This window comes from Salvelinus fontinalis, chromosome 19 (assembly GCF_029448725.1).
Source record: "Salvelinus fontinalis isolate EN_2023a chromosome 19, ASM2944872v1, whole genome shotgun sequence".
In the NCBI taxonomy this organism is placed as follows: domain Eukaryota; kingdom Metazoa; phylum Chordata; class Actinopteri; order Salmoniformes; family Salmonidae; genus Salvelinus; species Salvelinus fontinalis.
In genome coordinates this window covers 33,761,698-33,780,925 of record NC_074683.1, presented here as the reverse complement: position 1 = coordinate 33,780,925, position 19,228 = coordinate 33,761,698, and the positions used below count along the sequence as shown (strand labels likewise).

At 44.2% G+C, this 19,228-nt stretch overlaps 1 protein-coding gene across 4 annotated transcripts in view; it reads left to right on the top strand.

Moving 5' to 3' along the window:
* Nucleotides 1-19,228, top strand: part of LOC129816649 (parathyroid hormone 2 receptor-like) — an 89,641-nt gene that overhangs the window by 14,376 nt on the left and 56,037 nt on the right. For 3 of the 4 annotated variants that reach the window (XM_055871393.1, XM_055871390.1, XM_055871389.1), the window contains 4 exons: nt 1,751-1,861; nt 2,230-2,357; nt 2,905-3,002; nt 17,928-18,111. In XM_055871393.1, coding sequence (XP_055727368.1) covers nt 1,751-1,861; nt 2,230-2,357; nt 2,905-3,002; nt 17,928-18,111 — 521 coding nt within the window. The remainder of the gene's footprint in view (nt 1-1,750; nt 1,862-2,229; nt 2,358-2,904; nt 3,003-17,927; nt 18,112-19,228) is intronic. The other variant, XM_055871392.1, reaches the window with a different exon arrangement.

Below are 19,228 nucleotides of genomic sequence, written 5' to 3'. Positions count from 1 at the left end.
ACAAGGTGAAACTCTCTGAATAGTTTCCCTGGCAGCCTCTAATGGGTTGACCTGGCAACCCAAAACTGTAGTTGGCACACCATTGTCTGGCTGCCCGGAAGGACAATTTGGATTGGTTTGACTCACTTTGACACACTTCCATGGATTCTCTGCTGATGACAGAACAGAACAAATAGACTCAGTTGACAGCTGCTAGAATTAAGATAATGTTACAATGTTATATTCATAATTCATTTCATTCAATATGAAAAGTTATTCGTAGTGGCATATTTAAAACAACAGATTTTTTTTTTAACTCTCAGGAAACCAAGACATGTTTCTTTGAATCTGTTCCTGTGTTTTCAGGGGCCAGTGGATCAGGCAATTTAACAGTTCAGAAATCAGTGACAGTAGAGGACATATCTCTGAACTCAAACTCTCCAAATTTACAATGTTTTATTACATATTTCTCCTCCTCTCTCCTACCCTCCCCTCCCTTCCTCTGGCTTTTTTTCATTCACTCAGCCGAAGGTCATACTACATTTTGTTTCATTAATGATTGATGAACCTGTGAGGTAATGAATGTAGACACATGCTATCCCGGTTTGAATCTAAGATGAGTCTCACCTTCACCTATGTATCAATGCCTGTCTGCTGGTGGGATGTAAGGGAAATTCATAGAGGAGCACTAGGTTCTCTTAAAGGCATGCACGTCACTTCTGCTAATGTAAGGTCAAGGTGAAGAAGACATAGTGTACTGGGAATAAACTGTACATGCTCTGGATGTACTGTAACCTAACATCCCACTGACTTCATTAATTGGGATATTCACGTGATAATGCCTGAGAAGCCGGTGTTTGGAGGATATATTGGCATGAGTGTTGTCAGGCCCTGGACGAAGTAGACGGCCGGAAAACCGTGCCAGTATATCCTCCAAACACCGGCTTCGAGGGCATTATCACTTTTATACAAATGGTTACCAACATATTCAAATAATGATTGACCAATTTTCATGAAAACTTTATTTTTATGAATTTATTCATACTATTTCATCCTTCCACAAGATACAGCCCCGACACAAATCTAGAGATGCTACCCAAGCCGGCTGGTCGTTCGTTTTATCGATTCGGTTGCCAGAGATGTGACCCAGTAGTTCGTTGTAAATGTTCCATTGCCATACTAGCTGACAACATTCTTATCCCTTGGTTGCTAGCTAGCCGACTACGGCTAACTTACAGTCAAGGTCAAACAGTGCAGCCAGAATAACAGCAAAGTAGCTGCATTTGCATTTGTTTAAGTTGTTTTCTAGTGACATTTATTGGGATACATCCATAACAATGAGCTACTGATACACAATTTCACCTGGCATGGAAAATGTGCCCACTCGTCAGGACACTATTGTTTAGAGAAGAGGAGCTAGCCAACAACACAGCTAACACAATCACTTCAAACTGAACCTGGAAAGACTGCAAACTAGCTGCATTTAGTTTCATTTTACCTGTTTTCTATTACATTTCTTTGTATACTGTATATCAATAACAATGAATCCGCTTTCATGATTTCGACTGACTGAGAAAGTTGCCTATGATCAAGCTATAAAATTATCCAAAGTGTAAAATGCTGTCTTCAAGTGTCAATATAGTAGAACCTCAAAGTTAGGAACATTTCAATATTCGAACATCCTCCATTCCCAACGTATTCCTACTGTATCTCTGAGGTCCTGCACCGGTCACACACTGTAGTTGAAAAGAGTGTTCTGCCTCTCCTCTAGATGACCTCTGCCCCCCTGGTTGGGATGGCCTTCTCTGCTGGCCTCAGGGTTACCCAGCAGCTGTCACCAAGGTCCCCTGCCCCAGCTACATCTTCGACTTCAACCACAAAGGTAGGTGACAGCCCACTCTGTATGCATGGCAGAACAGGTTCCAGGTTCCCCATAGAAATATCATTTGAACACAACATCTCTGTGTTGTTCTCTTTTACCTGTGTATGGTTGATACATAGCTAGTTTATATTAATACTTGGATGATGTATTGTCTAATCCAAGTACACAGATAAAGTATTATGACAAACAACTCTGTCTGCATGGGAGAATGGGTTCCCGTTTACCAATGTAGGATTGATATAGTGCATTTTTAGTGGATTTATAGTGACTTTAGAAATGTGAATTATGTACTGCCTCACTTGAGGTGCCAAGTGAAACCAAGTAAGCTACAGAGATACAGTATGTTGATTTGTTGATATATATTACAGGTCATGCCTACAGGAAGTGTGACATCAATGGGTCGTGGGTGTTTGTGGAGAGCCTGAACAGGACGTGGCCTAACTACTCAGAGTGTCTGGGCCCTGGGTTCTTGAAGCCAAGCAACGAGAGGGTAAAAGTGAGTACTGTTCTGTAGCTACGGCAGCTGCCTTATCCCCACATATACAGGAAACCCTACAATGCCACTGTATATATTGTATTGTCTTTTAGCAGATGGTTTTATCCAAAGCCAGTTATCCATACAGTATATGATATATTTAGCATATGTGGATCAACCCTGATGTTGTCATTCTCACTCCCACTGAGCAACTGGGTCAATTACATGGCTGTTTCAGCTAGTAACATCTGTTAGGGAAGCTTTACAGTAATACAGATGTAGGATCTTAATTTGAGCCAGTTTGCTGCACCAGGAAATGAATCCTGCAACAACAGGAAATGTGAATTATTATATGTATTATAATTAATGGACATTTTCTATTAGGGCAAATCAAGTCTGTGGAAAAGTGGAAATTACAAGTGGAAATTACAAACTTTAGAAGCCTTTATAAAAGTCAAATACACTACAAGTTAGCATTTCCTGCTGTGCAAGAAAATTCTCAGCAACAAAAGAGTGATCCAATTAAGATCCTACATCTGTACCTACAGTACCTCTATCCTTCTCCCAGCAGGACTTCTTTGAGCGTCTGTATGTCATGTACACCGTAGGCTACGCTGTGTCCTTCAGCTCTCTACTAGTGGCTATCTTCATCATCGGATACTTTAGGTGAGTGTGTGTGTGTGTGTGTGTGTGTGTGTGTGTGTGTGTGTGTGTGTGTGTGTGTGTGTGTGTGTGTGTGTGTGTGTGTGTGTGTGTGTGTGTGTGTGTGTGTGTGTGTGTGTGTGTGTGTGTGTGTGTGTGTGTGTGTGTGTGTGTGTGTGTGTGTGTGTGTGTGTGTGTGTGTGTGTGTGTGTGTGTGTGTGTGTGTGTGCGCCTGCCTGTGTGCATACTTGCGTGCGTGCATGCGCATGTCTTTCTGAAGGAGTGTGAGAGGCTTCCAGTAATAATCAATAGATGAAAACAGACATAGGCCTAATGGGAGTTTGGCTCAGGCAAATGAGAACTAGGAAAGCCAGTGTGGAAATAGCAGTTTCCTGGCTGTGCACTGCAGAGTGTGAAAATACATTTGGCAACATGGAAATGCAGAGTAATCTGAAATGAAAGCAAATGAGTTGAAAAAAAAACAAATACTCCAAACATTGAGAGGAGGGATATTAAAGTAAAGAATAAAGATTTTAAGCTTAGTCAATAAGTCTTTTCGATAGGGTTTCTGAGAAAGTGAGTATGTTTCAAGGCCAACAAACAATAAGCAAAATAGAAAGACCTGGCAGCAGTACTGGATAAGCTTTAGTCCGTCATTAAATTGTCTCATCAGGCATATTGAATGATGCAGAAATGACGGGTTGGTTGTTTAGCAACAAAAACAAGTCTGATGAAACCACGATTGAACTCTATGGCCTGAATGCCAAGAGTCACGTCTAGAGAAAACCTGGCACCATCCCTACGGTGAGGCATGGTGGTGGCAGCATCATGCTGTGGGGATGTTTTTCAGCGGCAGGGACTGGGGAGACTAGTCAGGATCAAGGGAAAGATGAACGGAGCAAAGTACAGAGAGATCCTTGATGAAAACCTGCTCCAGAGCGCTAAGTACCTCAGACTGGGGCGAAGATTCACCTCAAACAGGACAATGACCCTAAGCACACAGCCAAGACAACGTAGGAGTGGCTTTGGGACAAGTCTCCGAATGTCCTTGAGTGGCCCAGCAAGAGCCCGGACTTGAACCCGATCGAACATCTCTGGAGAGACGTAAAAATAGCTTAGCAGTGACGCTCCCCATCCAACCTGACAGAGCTTGAGAGCATCTGCAGAGTAGAATGGGAGAAACTCCTCAAATACAGGTGTGCCAAGCTTGTAGTATCATCCCCAAGAAGACTCAAGGCTGTAAACGTAAAGAGTCTGAATACTTATGTAAATGTAATATTTCAGTTGTTTTTTCTAAAATTCTAAACCCTGTTTATGATTTGTCATTATGGGTTATTGTTTGTAGATTGATGAGGGGAAAAAAACAATTTAGAATAAGACTGTAATATAACAAAATGTGGGAAAAGTCAAGGGGTCTAAATTCTTTCCGGATACACTGTATATTTCAACTCCAAATGTTTATTGACGCATAAATACATTCGCACAATGAGCACTTGTTGTCTCTCAAATATATTGTTACAGCTGTTGGTTAACTAGCTAGTAAATTTTTGCCATATTAGCATAGACATGACATCAGTCAAAACACCTCAAAGCAAGACATGGTATAAATAACAAGATACAACGAGCTGAAACGAGCCACCTACGATTCCCCACATGGCAGCTTCTTGTCACTGTTGCTATCTATCTGACCGTTCAGAATCATAACAACGCAGGCCTTCTGGCTACATCGAGGCGTGGGGATCATTTTTGTGATGTTATCAGATAAATATGAAACTCTCTGGATGAACAGACTCAAGAGAAATAGTATATAATGATAATAATATTAGTCATCGACCCTGTGCTTCAAAACAAGACCATGTTTACTCCTCCAGAAGTTGATGTTTTCTACTCCAAGCAGAAACCACCACAACATTCACTTCAATGTGTTCCTTATGGGTAGGTCTTGTTCCCACTCCAAACCCAAACAGAGAGGAAGCAGTGAGCATCAGAGGATTTATGTTACATTTGGCTGAGTAGGAAGAAGAATTTTATTTGACGTATTTAACTAGGCAAGTCAGTTGAGAACATGTTCTTATTTACAATGACGGTCTACACCACCCAAACAACGCTGGGCCACTTGTGCACCGCCCTATGGGACTCCCAATCACGGCCGGTTGTGATACAGCCTGGATTCGAACCAGGGTGTCTGTAGTGACACCTCAAGCACTGAAATGCAGTGCCTTAGACCGCTGCACCACTCGGGAGCCCAAGGATACTTTGGTCAAGTGCAGTTGAAGAATATTCATCTCCGATGTACTGGTGTTGTCAACTCTCTCTCTCCTCTTAAATCAAATCAAGTTGCAAATGAGAACTTGTTCTCAACTAGCCTACCTGGTTAAATAAACTTTTTTTTTAAATAAAAAAAAAATGGTCGCGTACATAGTTTATCAGATGCTATAGTGGGTGCAGCAAAATGCTTATGTTACTAGCTCCTAACAATGCTGTCACGTTCCTGACCTTATTTCCTTGGTTTAGTCTGTGTTTAGTTGGTCAGGACGTAAGCTGGGTGGGCATTCTATGTTTGTGTTTCTATGTTGGGTTTGTTGTTTGGCCTAATATGGTTCTCAATCAGAGGCAGGTGTTTGTCATTGTCTCTGATTGGGAACCATATTAAGGTAGCCTGTTTGCACTGTTGGGTTGTGGGTGATTGTTTCCTGTATTTGTGTTCTGCACCAGATAGGACTGTTTTCGGTTTTCACATTTTATTGTTTTGTTGCTTGTAGTGTTCACGTTATTATCTTTATTAAATCATGTTGAACACTAGCCACGTTGCGTTTTGGTCCTCTCCTTCATCCCAGGAAGAAAGCCGTTACAGAATCACCAACCACAAAAGGAGCAGCGTGGTAACGGGCAGCAGCAGCGTACTCAGGACTTCTGGACATGGGAGGAAATTCTGGACAGTAAGGGACCCCGGGTTCAAGCTGGAGAGTATCGCCGCCCTCGTGTAGAGCTGGAGGCAGCTAAAGCCGAGAGGCGGTGGTATGAGGAGGCAGCACGGAAGCGAGGCTGGAAGCCTGAGAGTCAGACCCAAAAATGTCTTGGGGGGCGGGTAAAGGGGAGTGTGGCGAAGTCAGGTAGGAGACCTGCCCCAACTTCCCGGGCTTACCGTGGAGAGCGAGAGTACGGGCAGACACCGTGGTATGCAGAAGAGCGCACGGTGTCTCCTGTACGTGTGCATAGCCCGGTGCGGTACATCCCAGCTCCACGTATCGGCCGGGCTAGAGTGGGCATCGAGCCAGGTGCCATGAAGCCGGCTCAACGCATCTGGTCTCCAGTCCGTCTCCTCGGGCCGGTGTACATGGCACCAGCCTTACGCATGGTGTCCCCGGTTCGCCAGCACAGCCCAGTGCGGGCTATTCCACCTCGCGGCACTGGCCTGGCTACGGGGAGCATTCAACCAGGTAAGGTTGGGCAAGCTCGGTGCTCAAGTGCTCCAGTACGCCTTCACGGTCCGATATATCCGGTGCCACCTCCTCGCCCCAGCCCAGTACCACCGGTGCCAACACCACGCACCAGGCTTCCTGTGCGTCTCCAGAGCCCTGTTCCTCCTCCACGCACTCGCCCTGTGGTGCGTGTCTCCAGCCCGGTACCACCAGTTCCGGCATCACGCACCAAGCCTCCTGTGCGTCTCCAGAGGCCAGAGTCTGCTGTCTGCCCAGCGCCGTCTGCCCAGCGGGTCAGACGGGCAGTGCAGGTCTTTTGCCAAATGGTCTTTTGGTCTTTTGCCAAATGAAATCAAATATTTTGCCAATAAGCTCATGTAACCCAATATTTCAAGCTGTGAAACCAGGACTAAGAAGATGTATTGTTTGTTTGCCACATGCCATGTGATTCGCTATGTAGCTACTGTTAGCCTGCTACTGCTTTGGTCTTCCATGACACTTTCTACTACACCCCATTTATTGCCATTAATTGTTAACTGCTGCTACACTATGTTTATGCAGAGCTTTATTCATTCATAGGCTTATCAAATTTGCATATTATCATTGAATATTGTCTGTTGTTATTTGTACTTTGTATCCCTTTAGAGAAACCAAACGTACCTGTTACGTATCCTACATAACCAACCAGCTGGTTACTGAGCCATGTCACTGTTTACACATCAAGACACTTCAAGATTGTAATCAAACCCATCTGAATGATATGTTCTATGCGCTGTATCACCTTTCTCCTCTGAGTACACAAAGACTCTTAACTGAACTACATCTCTGCCTCTGGTCCTGCTCTTATTGGAGTCCCACTGAAGATGAGCACCACCATAAACCGTCATTCAGTTACATTGGTCCTTTGAGCCTTCTGTGACATGGCAGAGCAGCAAAGAAACACAGCAACATTCTCATCGTCAGATGATCCCATTACAGGACGTGATCTCAGAAACCCATGGATACGATATCATTACAATATCAACAACAACCTGTGGCAGCACATGCCTAACCTCTACAACCAGCATCCACAGTTTACCTGACTCCCCAAGCAAGAGAGCAGGTGCAGAGTACCAGCACCATGGAGCTGCAGCCCATTGAAGAGCAGGTCGAGCCTGCAGCCCCCCCTCGACCAACTATCCCCTTTGCTCAGGTCCTCTGCCCCCACGCTGCACAGGCAAAGAAAATTCACTACCCTCGATTACATTGTATCACGCGTAGGGAACCTAATTGCCCAGACCACTGCCGTGGCCTCCCAACTCGGTGAGGCGGTTGGGTCCATGCACCCGTATCAAGCCTGTTCAGTAAGGTCCAGGTCCCCACAGTTCTACCCCAACCTCCTCACAACACACCCAGTACAACGAACTATCCCACACCCAGCTCATGGATAGGACAAATGACACTGCTGCCCAAGTTTCAGTCCCTCTACCGCTAACATAACGCCATGGAAAGCCGCTACAGAGGCCACCATGACCACGCAGACCTACACTGCCACAATCCCTGCCGCAGACAGTAGTTTCAAGTAGGCAGTCAGCCGAAAGTCTCTACCAGCAGGATGGAGATGTGACCACGCACTCTCCCTTGATGCTGTTAACTCCACCAAACCAGCCATGGACTGGAGGGAACACCCGGAGCAACCAGTTTTCCAACTACCGACTCAGGCTCAGTCTGCATCACAACAGTCATTATCCACTGTTCCGGGCTATTCTGGTCTACCAACTGTTCAGACTCAGTCCTCCGACCAACCCTCCATCAGCTGCTCTATCCTATTTAACTGACCAAACGTGGACTGCACCTGCCCAGCCAGGTTATCCTCCATGGACCTCTCCTCTCCAGCCGACTTATCAGCTGCCACCTGCTGCACCTCTCCGTCCAGCTCACCTGCCTGAATCTGCTGCACCGTCAGCCTATCCACCAGCCTATTCGCTCCAGCAACCGTACCTGCAACCAGTACCAAGGCTTCCCAATCTAGTCCACAACAGTGAAGTGAGTTCACAGACCTCAAGATGACACTGGACTACCTCTTGAATCCTCATATAGAACTCTCAGAACTCTACAAGCACAGCGTCCTCATGGAGCACCTGATACTGGATGAGGCCAAGCTGATAACCCAAGCATGTTGACACTACCAGCAGCCTTACACTGCAGCTATGCAGGCTTTGCAGATACAATACGGACAACCACACCAACTGGCACAGAGGGAGTTCACTGCGATCCTCAACGCCCCTGATGTTAGTGGAGATTCCAAGGCCTTCCAGAGCTTCACCCTCAGAGTAGACCTCCTGGTAAGCCTGTTGAAATCCCTTGAAGGTCCCCAAGAAATGGAGCTGTTATGGACAGGCCACATAGACCGAGTGCTGCTCCCGAGGCAGGCACTACAGGGAAAGCTTTGTGGAGCACCTACCTGCAACCTGACAGACCTCTCTGACTGGCTCAAGACCAAGGCCGAAGCACAGCTGCTCTCCTCCAAGATGGCACAGCCTCACCAAACAAAAAGCCACAAAGCCCTCAAAGGGAACGATCATCACATCCAAGGCCAAAAAGTCAACCTGTCACCACCATTTAGCATTGCTCTGTCCAGTCCAGAGCTAGAGACAGCCAGGTTGGCAATACTCCCAACATCCAGACATCCACTGTCTCAAGGAACCACTTCAAATGTCTGTGCCTCTTTTCCCAGTGTCAAGCACTATTATTCTCAGTGCACATAGATAGTGAAGCAGACGCCAGAACAGATCGAAAACCCGGATCGAAAACGGAAAGCTTTGCCTGAAGTATGGTCATAACAACCATGGGCCCAATGCATGCACCCTGAGGAAGCCATGTGGGAAAGCCATGTGGGAAAGTACATCTCAACGTCCTTCAAGTTGTAGCCAAGCCAAGCCCCAGTGTCCTGTTTGTCACCCCTCTAGACAGAGTCTACCTTACCCACTCCAATCAGAACGAACGAGCATGTCACTCATGCTAAGGAGTGGCCAGAAGTCCCTGAGTATGTACACCATTTTAGATGACGGAGCAGAGTGGACAATCATCCTCCCCGCAGCGGTTAGACCCCTCGACCTCGAAGGCCAGGAAGAGTCATTAGCCCTGCGGACAAATCGCCACGACGCTGCACATCTTACTGGTTCCTCAGTAGACTTCCAAGTACAATGCTCTCAAAGCTCTCAAAGTATTCACCCCCCTTGCCGTTTTTCCATTACAACCTGTCATTTAAATTTATTTTTATTTGGATTTCATGTAATAGACATACACAAAATAGTTAAAATTGGTGAAGTGAAATAAAACTTGTTTAAAAATGTAATTAAAAAAAATAAAAACGGAAAAGTGGTGCATTCATGTGTATTCACCCCCTTTGCTATGAAGCCCCTAAATAAGATCTGGTGCAACCAATTACCTTCAGAAGTCACATAATTAGTTAAATAAAGTCCACCTGTGTGCAATCTAAGTGTCACATGATCTGTCACATGATCTCAGTATACAGTTGAAGTCGGAAGTTTACATATACTTAGGTTGGAGTCATTAAAACTCATTTTTCAACCACTCCACTTAACATTTTAGTCATTTAGCAGACGCTCTTATCCAGAGCGGCTTACAGTAGAGTGCATACGTTTATAATTATTTTTTTTATTTTTTTTTTTACATTTCATTACATTTTTTTACATACTGAGACAAGGATATCCCTACCGGCCAAACCCTCCCTAACCCGGACGACGCTACGCCAATTGTGTGTCGCCCCACGGACCTCCTGGTTGCGGCCAGCTGCGACAGAGCCTGGGCGCAAACCCAGAGACTCTGGTGGCGCAGCTAGCACTGCGATGCAGTGCCCTAGACCACTGCCCCACCCGGGAGGCAAACTGTAGTTAACAAACTGTAGTTTTGGCAAGTCGGTTAGGACATCTACTTTGTGCATGACACAAGTCATTTTTCCAACAATTGTTTTACAGACATTATTTCACTTGTAATTCACTGCATCACAATTCCAGTAGGTGAGAAGTTTACATACACTAAGTTGACTGTGCCTTTAAACAGCTTGGAAAATTCCAGAAAATGATGTCATGGCTTTAGAAGCTTCTGATAGGCTAATTGACATCATTTGAATCAATTGGAGATTTACCTGTGGAAGTATTTCAAGGCCTACCTTCAAACTCACTGCCTCTTTGCTTGACATCATGGGAAAATAAAAAGAAATCAGCCAAGACCTCAGAAAAAGAAGTGTAGACCTCCACAAGTCTGGTTCATCCTTGGGAGCAATTTTCAAACGCCTGAAGGTACCACGTTCATCTGTACAAACAATAGTACGCAAGTATAAACACCATGGGACCACACAGCCGTCATGCCGCTCAGGAAGGAGACACGTTCTGTCTCCTAGAGATGAACATACTTTGGTGCGAGAAGTGCAAATCAATCCCAGAACAACAGCAAAGAACCTTGTGAAGATGCTGGAGGAAACAGGTACAAAAGTATCTATATCCACAGTAAAACGAGTCCTATATCGACATAACCTGAAAGTCCGCTCAGCAAGGGAGAAGCCACTGCTCCAAAACCGCAATAAAAAAGCCAGACTATGGTTTACAACTGCACATGGGGACAAAGATCATACTTTTTGGAGAAATGTCATCTGGCCTGATGAAACAAAAATAGAACTGTTTGGCCATAATGACCATTGTTATGTTTGGAGGAAAAAGGGGGAAGCTTGCAAGCCGAAGAACACCATCCCAACCGTGAAGCACGGGGGTGGCAGCATGTTGTGAGGTTGCTTTTCTGCAGGAGGAACAGGTGCACTTCACAAAATAGATGATATCATGAGGCAGGAAAATTATGTGGATATATTGAAGCAACATCTCAAGACATCAGTCGGAAAGTTAAAGCTTGATCGCAAATTGGTCTTCCAAATGGACAATGACACCAAGCATACTTCCAAAGTTGTGACAAAATGGCTTAAGGACCACAAAGTCAAGCTATTGGAGTGGCCATCACAAAGCCCTGACCTCAATCGTATAGAAAATGTGTGGGCAGAACTGATAAAGCGTGTGCGAGCAAGGAGGCCTACAAACCTGACTCAGTTATACCAGCTCTGTCAGGAGGAATGGGCCAAAATTCCCCCAACTTATTGTGGGAAGCTCGTGGAAGGCTACCCGAAATGTTTGACCCAAGTTAAACAATCTAAAGGCAATGCTACCAAATACTAAATGGGTGTATGTAAACTTCTGACCCACTGGGAATGTGATGAAAGAAGTAAAGGCTGAAATAAATCATTCTCTCTACTATTATTCTAACATTTCAAATTCTTAAAATAAATGTATTTGGCTAAGTTGTATGTAACATCCCTGTTTTGCATGTTATTTTGACATTAATGTGTCACATATCAGTTTGCAAACTGTGTAAAAGAAACATCTGACACTCCTGAACGTATAGCACTACCGCCATCGCTAAGATTCAGAGTCCTAGGTATACCAAGGGATTTATGAAGCCATTTTAAAGACAGAATAACACAATACAAAATGAACATGTGCTACTTACAGCATATGCAGGCGAAGGTGTTTTAGTGTAATCATTAGAGCCATATTTCATTCAGAATCCAATTGATTCACAAGAACAGTCTTTACATGCATTAATGTTGTACACAATTCGGGAAAAACTTCCTTTCATTTACAAAATTCAAATTTACAGCTGATTTAACATCCTTTTTTAAAACCATTTTATTTCACATCCATCAAATGATATGGCAGCCATATTGGATTTTGTACGCCATATTGGATTTGCGGCAAAATAGAAAGATCATTTGTGATGCCACCCTGACTATGCATTTTTGTCAGGCGGGACCATACAGCACTGCATAAAAATACATTTGACTTAAAAGTTGTCTATTGGACAGCTACTAAAAAGTGAAGTTTACATTCATCATAAATACTCATAGTTTATATTTCCGTATTTTGTATCTGTGGGTTTACAGGTCTATATTTTCAAGTTGCATGACAATCTCCTAATGCTATTTGTTTGTGTATGTTGGGCAGACAATTGACTACTTGTATTCCACATTTTAGCAACATGGTTGTGTTTTGTTATACCTCGGCTAGGGATGTCTTAAAATGTTTGTGGCCTTGTCATTAGCCTATTAGCTTTGTCTGATGTGTAAGGCCAGTGCTTTAGCCCTGAGTACACTAGAGAGAGGGAGCACACAGCGTGGGAGACGTCTCTTTATTAAGAGCCGTTTCAGAGGAATGAATAGACTCTTTCTCCAGTTAATGTATTAATGGAGCTTTTGAACAGAGAACACTCAGGGATTGACTCTACAGTCCCCAGAATCATTGTGAGTGGGTGGCTTGGAAAGAGTATCTTGACAACTTCAGAGTAAATTTGTAATGTTCTCCTCATCTAGCCTAATAGTCCTCCAAGCTCAAATAACGGGCACTTAGCAGTTGTTTTTTAATAGATAATTAGATTTTCACCAACACATTTTGTAATTAAGGAAATTTGATTCCCTTGGGCAAAGCGTAACCAATTTGGTCTAATATCCAGCTAAATTGTGTGAGACTTCTGGAGATGGTTAGAGTCTATGAGAGCAGCCTGTCCTAGAGTCAATCCTCAAAGAAGGACACTAACATGCTGACCGAACCGCATGCGTGCGTGCGTCATCGTGCGCATATTGATTTTGTCCCCCCACACCAGATGCGATCAGGTCACACAGGTTGAAAAGTCAAAGCAAACTCTGAACCAACTATATTCATTTGGGGACAGATCGAAAAATATTAGACATTTATGGCAATAGCTAGCTAGCTTGCTGTTGCTAGCAAATTTTTATTGGGATGTAAACATTGGGTTGTTATTTTACCTGAAATGCACAAGGTCCTCTACTCCGACAAATAATCCACAGATAAAAGGGTAACGTTAAACCGAGTTAGTTTCTAGTAATCTCTCCTCCTTCTAGCTTCTTCTTTGGACTTTATATGGCGGTTGGCAACCAACTTTAAGGTGCATTACCACAACCAACTGGAGTGTGGACTTCAGTTCCTCTTTCAATCACTCACTTGGGTATGTGCTCCTAAAAACCAATGAGGAGATGGCACGTGGGTACCTGCTCCCAAAAACCAATGAGGAGATGGGAGAGGCAGGACTTGCAGTGCGTTGGGCGTCACTGTAATGATGGAGAGAGTCAGAAGCAGGTGCGTTTTAAAACAACGAAACCAAGAACATGACCCTAACATAAGGCAGAACGCCGATACACAAGAACAATATCAACTGGTGAGTGAACATGGGAGAGTGATGTATAAAGGGGAGGAGATGATGAAGGTAAGGAAGTCCAGGTGTGAATCATAATGATTAACAGGTGGACGTAATATGAGTGCCAGGTGTACGTAATGACGAATCCCAGGACCGGTTTTTAGTACTCTGGTGACGTTGTACGCCGGAGGGGAAGAGTAGGAGTAGACGTGACAGTCACAAATAGAACCAAGTTCTATTTTAGCGCCTTGACGCGCACGAGCAGTGTGGGTGCAATGATTGAATAACATGTATGTGTATATTTGTTTAGCAACGCTCGAGCACATGACACGAGCGGTGTGGTCAGCATCTTATGGGTGTTTTTGATTGGTTACTTAGTTGCAAATTGGAGTTTTCAGCAAAACTGCAGAACATTGTGCACAATAGGAAATGTGATTGCCCTGGGCAAAAAGTAAGCGATTTGGTCTTACACAGTTGTGTGGAAGACCATTATGCCCCGTTCATATCTAACAGCCAAGACGATGGTTTAAAATCTCGGCCTTAAGAAATGAGACAAACTACTAAACGATGTCCGCTCACACGTGGAAATTCTGTTAACATCATTTAAAAAATCCCCATTAAAAAAAACGTCAGTTTAAGATAGAGATATCTTTTGCATTGGATGCTTCTCAATCCACCGCATCACCCTATGTTGCACTTCCGCATATGCAGTGAATGGTGACAAAGATAAAGCGATGTTTGTCAGTTCATGAGTCATCCTGAAAATCAGTCTATTCACAAAATCGTTTGTAACGTCTGAAACTATTAAAACCCCTCAATGGAAAGATTAGACTCTCGCGAACACGACAGTGTTCTATGTTTTGCTCTATGACTCCCACAAGCTTCTTGGGACTTGTCTGTAGTCAGTACAGCCGATCTGCCAATTTCTGTCTGTAGCGTCTGAACAGTTTGGGCTACACACTAATATGACGCCTCTGTTGAAAGGTGAGACTCTCTAAGACGCCCACAGGCCTCACAGGATTCGTCTGAAGTTCCCCCGGTAGCAGCTGAATAAGTGAATGGAAGTATACATGCAGACTGTTTAGTGGGAAAAATAAGGGGTTAAATACATGTCCCCAATTTTTTTTCTCCTGATCTTCTTCTGGTAAGATTGCGCCAACAGATATGGCAGCTCTGCTTTTAGCTCCTAAGCATCTTTGCAGTATTTTGTTTTTGGGTGTGTTATTTCTTGCATTATTAGCCCAGAAATCTTTTCGTATTACTACATACACCCGGAAAGAACCTTTGGATATCAGAGCGGCGGTAACTCACCAGCATTACGACCAGGATTATGACTTTCCCGAATTGGATCCTGTGTTGTACCCCCCAGGACAATTTAACTTATTCCAGAGGCTGCTCCAAAACACCGCCGGCGGAGAAGCGGTATTTGGAGTGGACTTCTAGTCCGACTCAGGTGTGCACACCATCCACCGCTTCCGAGTGTATTACTTTCTAATGTTCAGTCTCTGGATAATAAAGTAGACGAGTTCAGGGTGAGGATCTCCTTCCAAAGATACATCAAATCAAATCAAATCAAATGTATTTCAAATAAATTTACAATCAGGGATTGTAACGTACTCTGTTTCACGGAAACATGGCTCTAATGGGATATATTGTGCCGTCTATTCAGCCATCTGGGTTCTCAGTACATTGCACAGACAGGGATAAAGAACTCTCCGGGAAGAAGAAAGGTGGGGATGTATGTTTGATGATTAACCACTCATGGTGTGATTATGATAGCATACAGAAATTCAAGTCCTTTTGTTCACCCGACCTAAAATACCGACCTATTACCTCCCAAGATAAATCTTTTTGGTTATAGTCACAGCCATGTATAATCCACCTCAAGCCGATACCACGATGGCCCTCAAAGAACTACACTGGAATTTATGCAAACTGGAAAAAACAAATCCTTTATTGTAGTTGGGGATTTTAACAAAGCAAATTTGAGGAATACGCTACCGAAGTTCTACCAACACTGACCGTACAGTAGTACTCGAGTTGGTAAAACATTGGACCACTGCTACTCAACTTTTTTTAAATGCCTACAAGGCCCTCCCCCGCCCTCCATTCGGAAAATCTGATCACGACTCCATTTTGCTCCTCCCTTCCTATAGGCAGAAACTCAAACAGGAAGTACCCGTGCTAAGGTCTATTCAACGCTGGTCTGACCTATCGGAATCCATGCTTTGAGATTGTTTTGATCATGCGGACTGGATATGTTCCAGGTATCCTCAGAAGAACAACGACGAATACATGGATACGGTGACTGAGTTCATCAGGAAGTGTATAGGAGATGTTGTACCCACTGTGACTATTAAAACCTACCCATACCAGAAACCGTGGGTAAATGGCAGCATTCGCGCAAAACTGAAAGCGCGAACCACCGCATTTAACCATGGCAAGGTGACTGGGAATATGACCTTATACAAACAGTCTAATTATTCCCTCCGTAAGGAAATCAAACAGGCAAAACATCAGTACAGAGACAAAGTGGGGGACGAGACCCGTAATACACAATATACAAAACACACAGCACAGAAGCTGAAACAACGCATAGGTACTCACACGACCAACGGACATGGGAACAATAACCGACAAGGACAATGAGGAATAGAGGGGGAAAACTACCTGCCCTCCAGGACACCTACAGCACCCGATGTCACAGGAAGGCCAAAAAGGTAATCAAGGACTGTTAAGCGGAGCAAGAGCAGACTCTGATGAGCAAACAGGGATGAATGAACCAAAATATTTATTGTTACACAGAGAGATATGGAGTACAGATCCCAGGAAGCTCAGATGAGTTGCAGAAAAGCCAGATGTGGAGACTGAGGTTGGAGTTAGCTGAGTAGAACAGGGTAAACAGGTCCTGAGGGGAATCCAAGGTAGTGGTGGTGAGACAATCCAGAGTAAGGTGGTTGGGTGGTGAGATGTGGAACAGGAGACAGGAGCCAGAGACAGAGCGGTAACTGCAATGAGAGGATAAAAGGTGTCAGGCATGGAAACAGGCACAGGATCTTGAATAATCATAAATGGCTAAAATAATGAACTGACTGAGCAGAGATTACGATCTGGGAGAGTGGAAGTGGCATGACTGAGTATTTGTAGAGGTCTTGATTATGGAACGAGTTGCAGCTGGTAGGGATCTGCTCTGACTCCAGCACACCTGTCTCCAACCACACAATCACACAGAGAGGGAGAGGGAGAGAGAGAGATGTACAGGGGGAGTAACTGCAGGTCAAGAAGACACCGGATGAACACTAGAGGGCGTAGCAGGAGCAGATGTGACAAGGAAGTCAACAACCCGAGCCACGGCCTGTTCACCCCGCTATCATCCAGAAGACGAGGCCAGTACAGGTGCATCAAAGCTGGGACTGAGAGACTGAAAAACAGCTTTTATCTTAAGGTCATCGGACTGTTAAATAGCCATCACTAGCCGGCTTCCACCCGGTTACGCAACCCTGCACCTTGGAGGCTGCTGCCTTATATACATAGACTTGGAATCACTGGCCACTTTAATAATGGAACACTAGTCACTTTAATCTCATATGTATGTATATACTGTATTCTATTCTAGTGTATTTTAGTCACTCCAACATTGCTCGGTCTAATAACTATATATATTTTTTAAATTCCATTATTTTACTTTTAGATTTGTGTGTATTGTTGTGAATCATGTTTAGATACTACTGCACTGTTACAGCTAGGAACACAAGCATTTCGCTACACCCGCAATAACATCTGCTAAATATGTATATGTGATCAATAAAATTCGATTTAATTTGATTTGATTATCTTTCAGACATAGGACAGACACTTCAGAACAAACTTTTTGCGGGGCTATCTGTTCCATGTAGTGAATCTGTTATTCAATGTGGGTTTTTTTTATACTTCAATGAGTTTTACAATTCAAGATCAAATAGCAAAATGATCCTTGGTATAACCTTCTTAAAACAATTCCACATAGCTTAGCAGACCACCCCTCCCCTTCCCCCAGCCTAGACAGGGCTTAGACTGTAGAGGGGTCATAACATGGTTATAACAGAATCTTATGGTTTAAAACCAGCGCGCCTCTGATCAGAATATCGGCCACCTGCTGGGTGTGTTAGTGCTCACACAGCAGGTGGTTGCTAACACAACGCGGCCACATGCTGCTTATAGAAGTTTATATTTTCAGTGTGTCTCAGCTATTAGAGATGTTAACATTTCCTGGTCCTCTGTTTCCTGTCAGGCGTCTCCACTGTACCAGGAACTACATCCACATCCACCTGTTTGTCTCCTTCATGCTCCGAGCTGTCAGCATCTTCGTCAAGGACCGGGTGGTGCACACCAGCGCCGGCCTGCAGGAGTTTGATGCCGTGCTCATGGATAACGTCAAGACTGTGGCCATGGCACCGCTGGATAACTCTCAGTATGTGAGTAGTAGTAGCGCTGCACCTCTTGCCTGCACCTCCCACTCTTGCTCTCCTCCACTTCTCTGTGCCTCTACTCCTTCACTCCTGCCCTCCTTCACTCCTTCTCCCCAAGAATCCCAATAATCCCTGCTCTTCCATGAATAAATAAAACAGTGACCTGCACACACAATTGCTCCATTAGACACCTTGAATTAGGCTAGTGAATGCAACTGTGTGTGCGGGTCCTACTTCATTTCTACACATTTTCTTCGGTCCAGCACCCCTGTGATGTGCCCTTGAAAAATACAGATTAGACTTCCATGACTCATGGAAGCTCTTGGGAGAGGCTGAGGATGCCCTCTCATTTTTGGGGTTCTGTTTGCACGTTTTGACACTTTCTTCCCCTGTGATGGGAGTAGTACTGGTTTCAAGCTTCTTGTTGCCAGGCATCTTTATGACAAGCGTCCTTTTGCATCATGGTGGACACATAATTGTCCACGCTCGGATCCCCTTTTACCTTTATTTAAGTAGGCAAATCAGTTAAGAACAATTTTTTTTTTTTTACAATGATGGCCTACCCTCCCTTATTTGTTCCCCACTAATTGGTCTTTTGACCAATCGCAGCAGAACTTTTCACATCAGAACATTTTCAGAGCTGATCTGTTCAAAAGATCAATTAGTGAAAAAATATGATAATTGGGCTGCCTGTCTAAACGCAGCCAAAGCCATGCATGCTGATGCACTGGAAAAGCTCATTAGACTGGCTGAGCTCAGTATCCCGAGGCTATAGTCTCCACTCACATGTCTGTGGTTTCCATTCAATATCAAGCTAAATTTCAACTCTATAACTAGAGCCGCGTCCAGCTCTGAAAAAGCTCTGTAAGTCTGACTGTTCCCTTACTGCAACCTCCTCTGCTCTGTAATGACTGAATAATCAGAGATACACACACTGAACATGTGAGGGAGGATAGACCACTGGGAGCACTAGATTAGCACTATAGCCTGCTAGCCAGCGGAAATAGGCTTCACAGGCATCACACAGAAAATGTATTTTTTTTATCAGGGAAAGCTGGTTCAAATAATTCAAAGCTATGCAGACTGGAATGTTTTACTTTAAAGGGATAGTTCGAGATTTTGG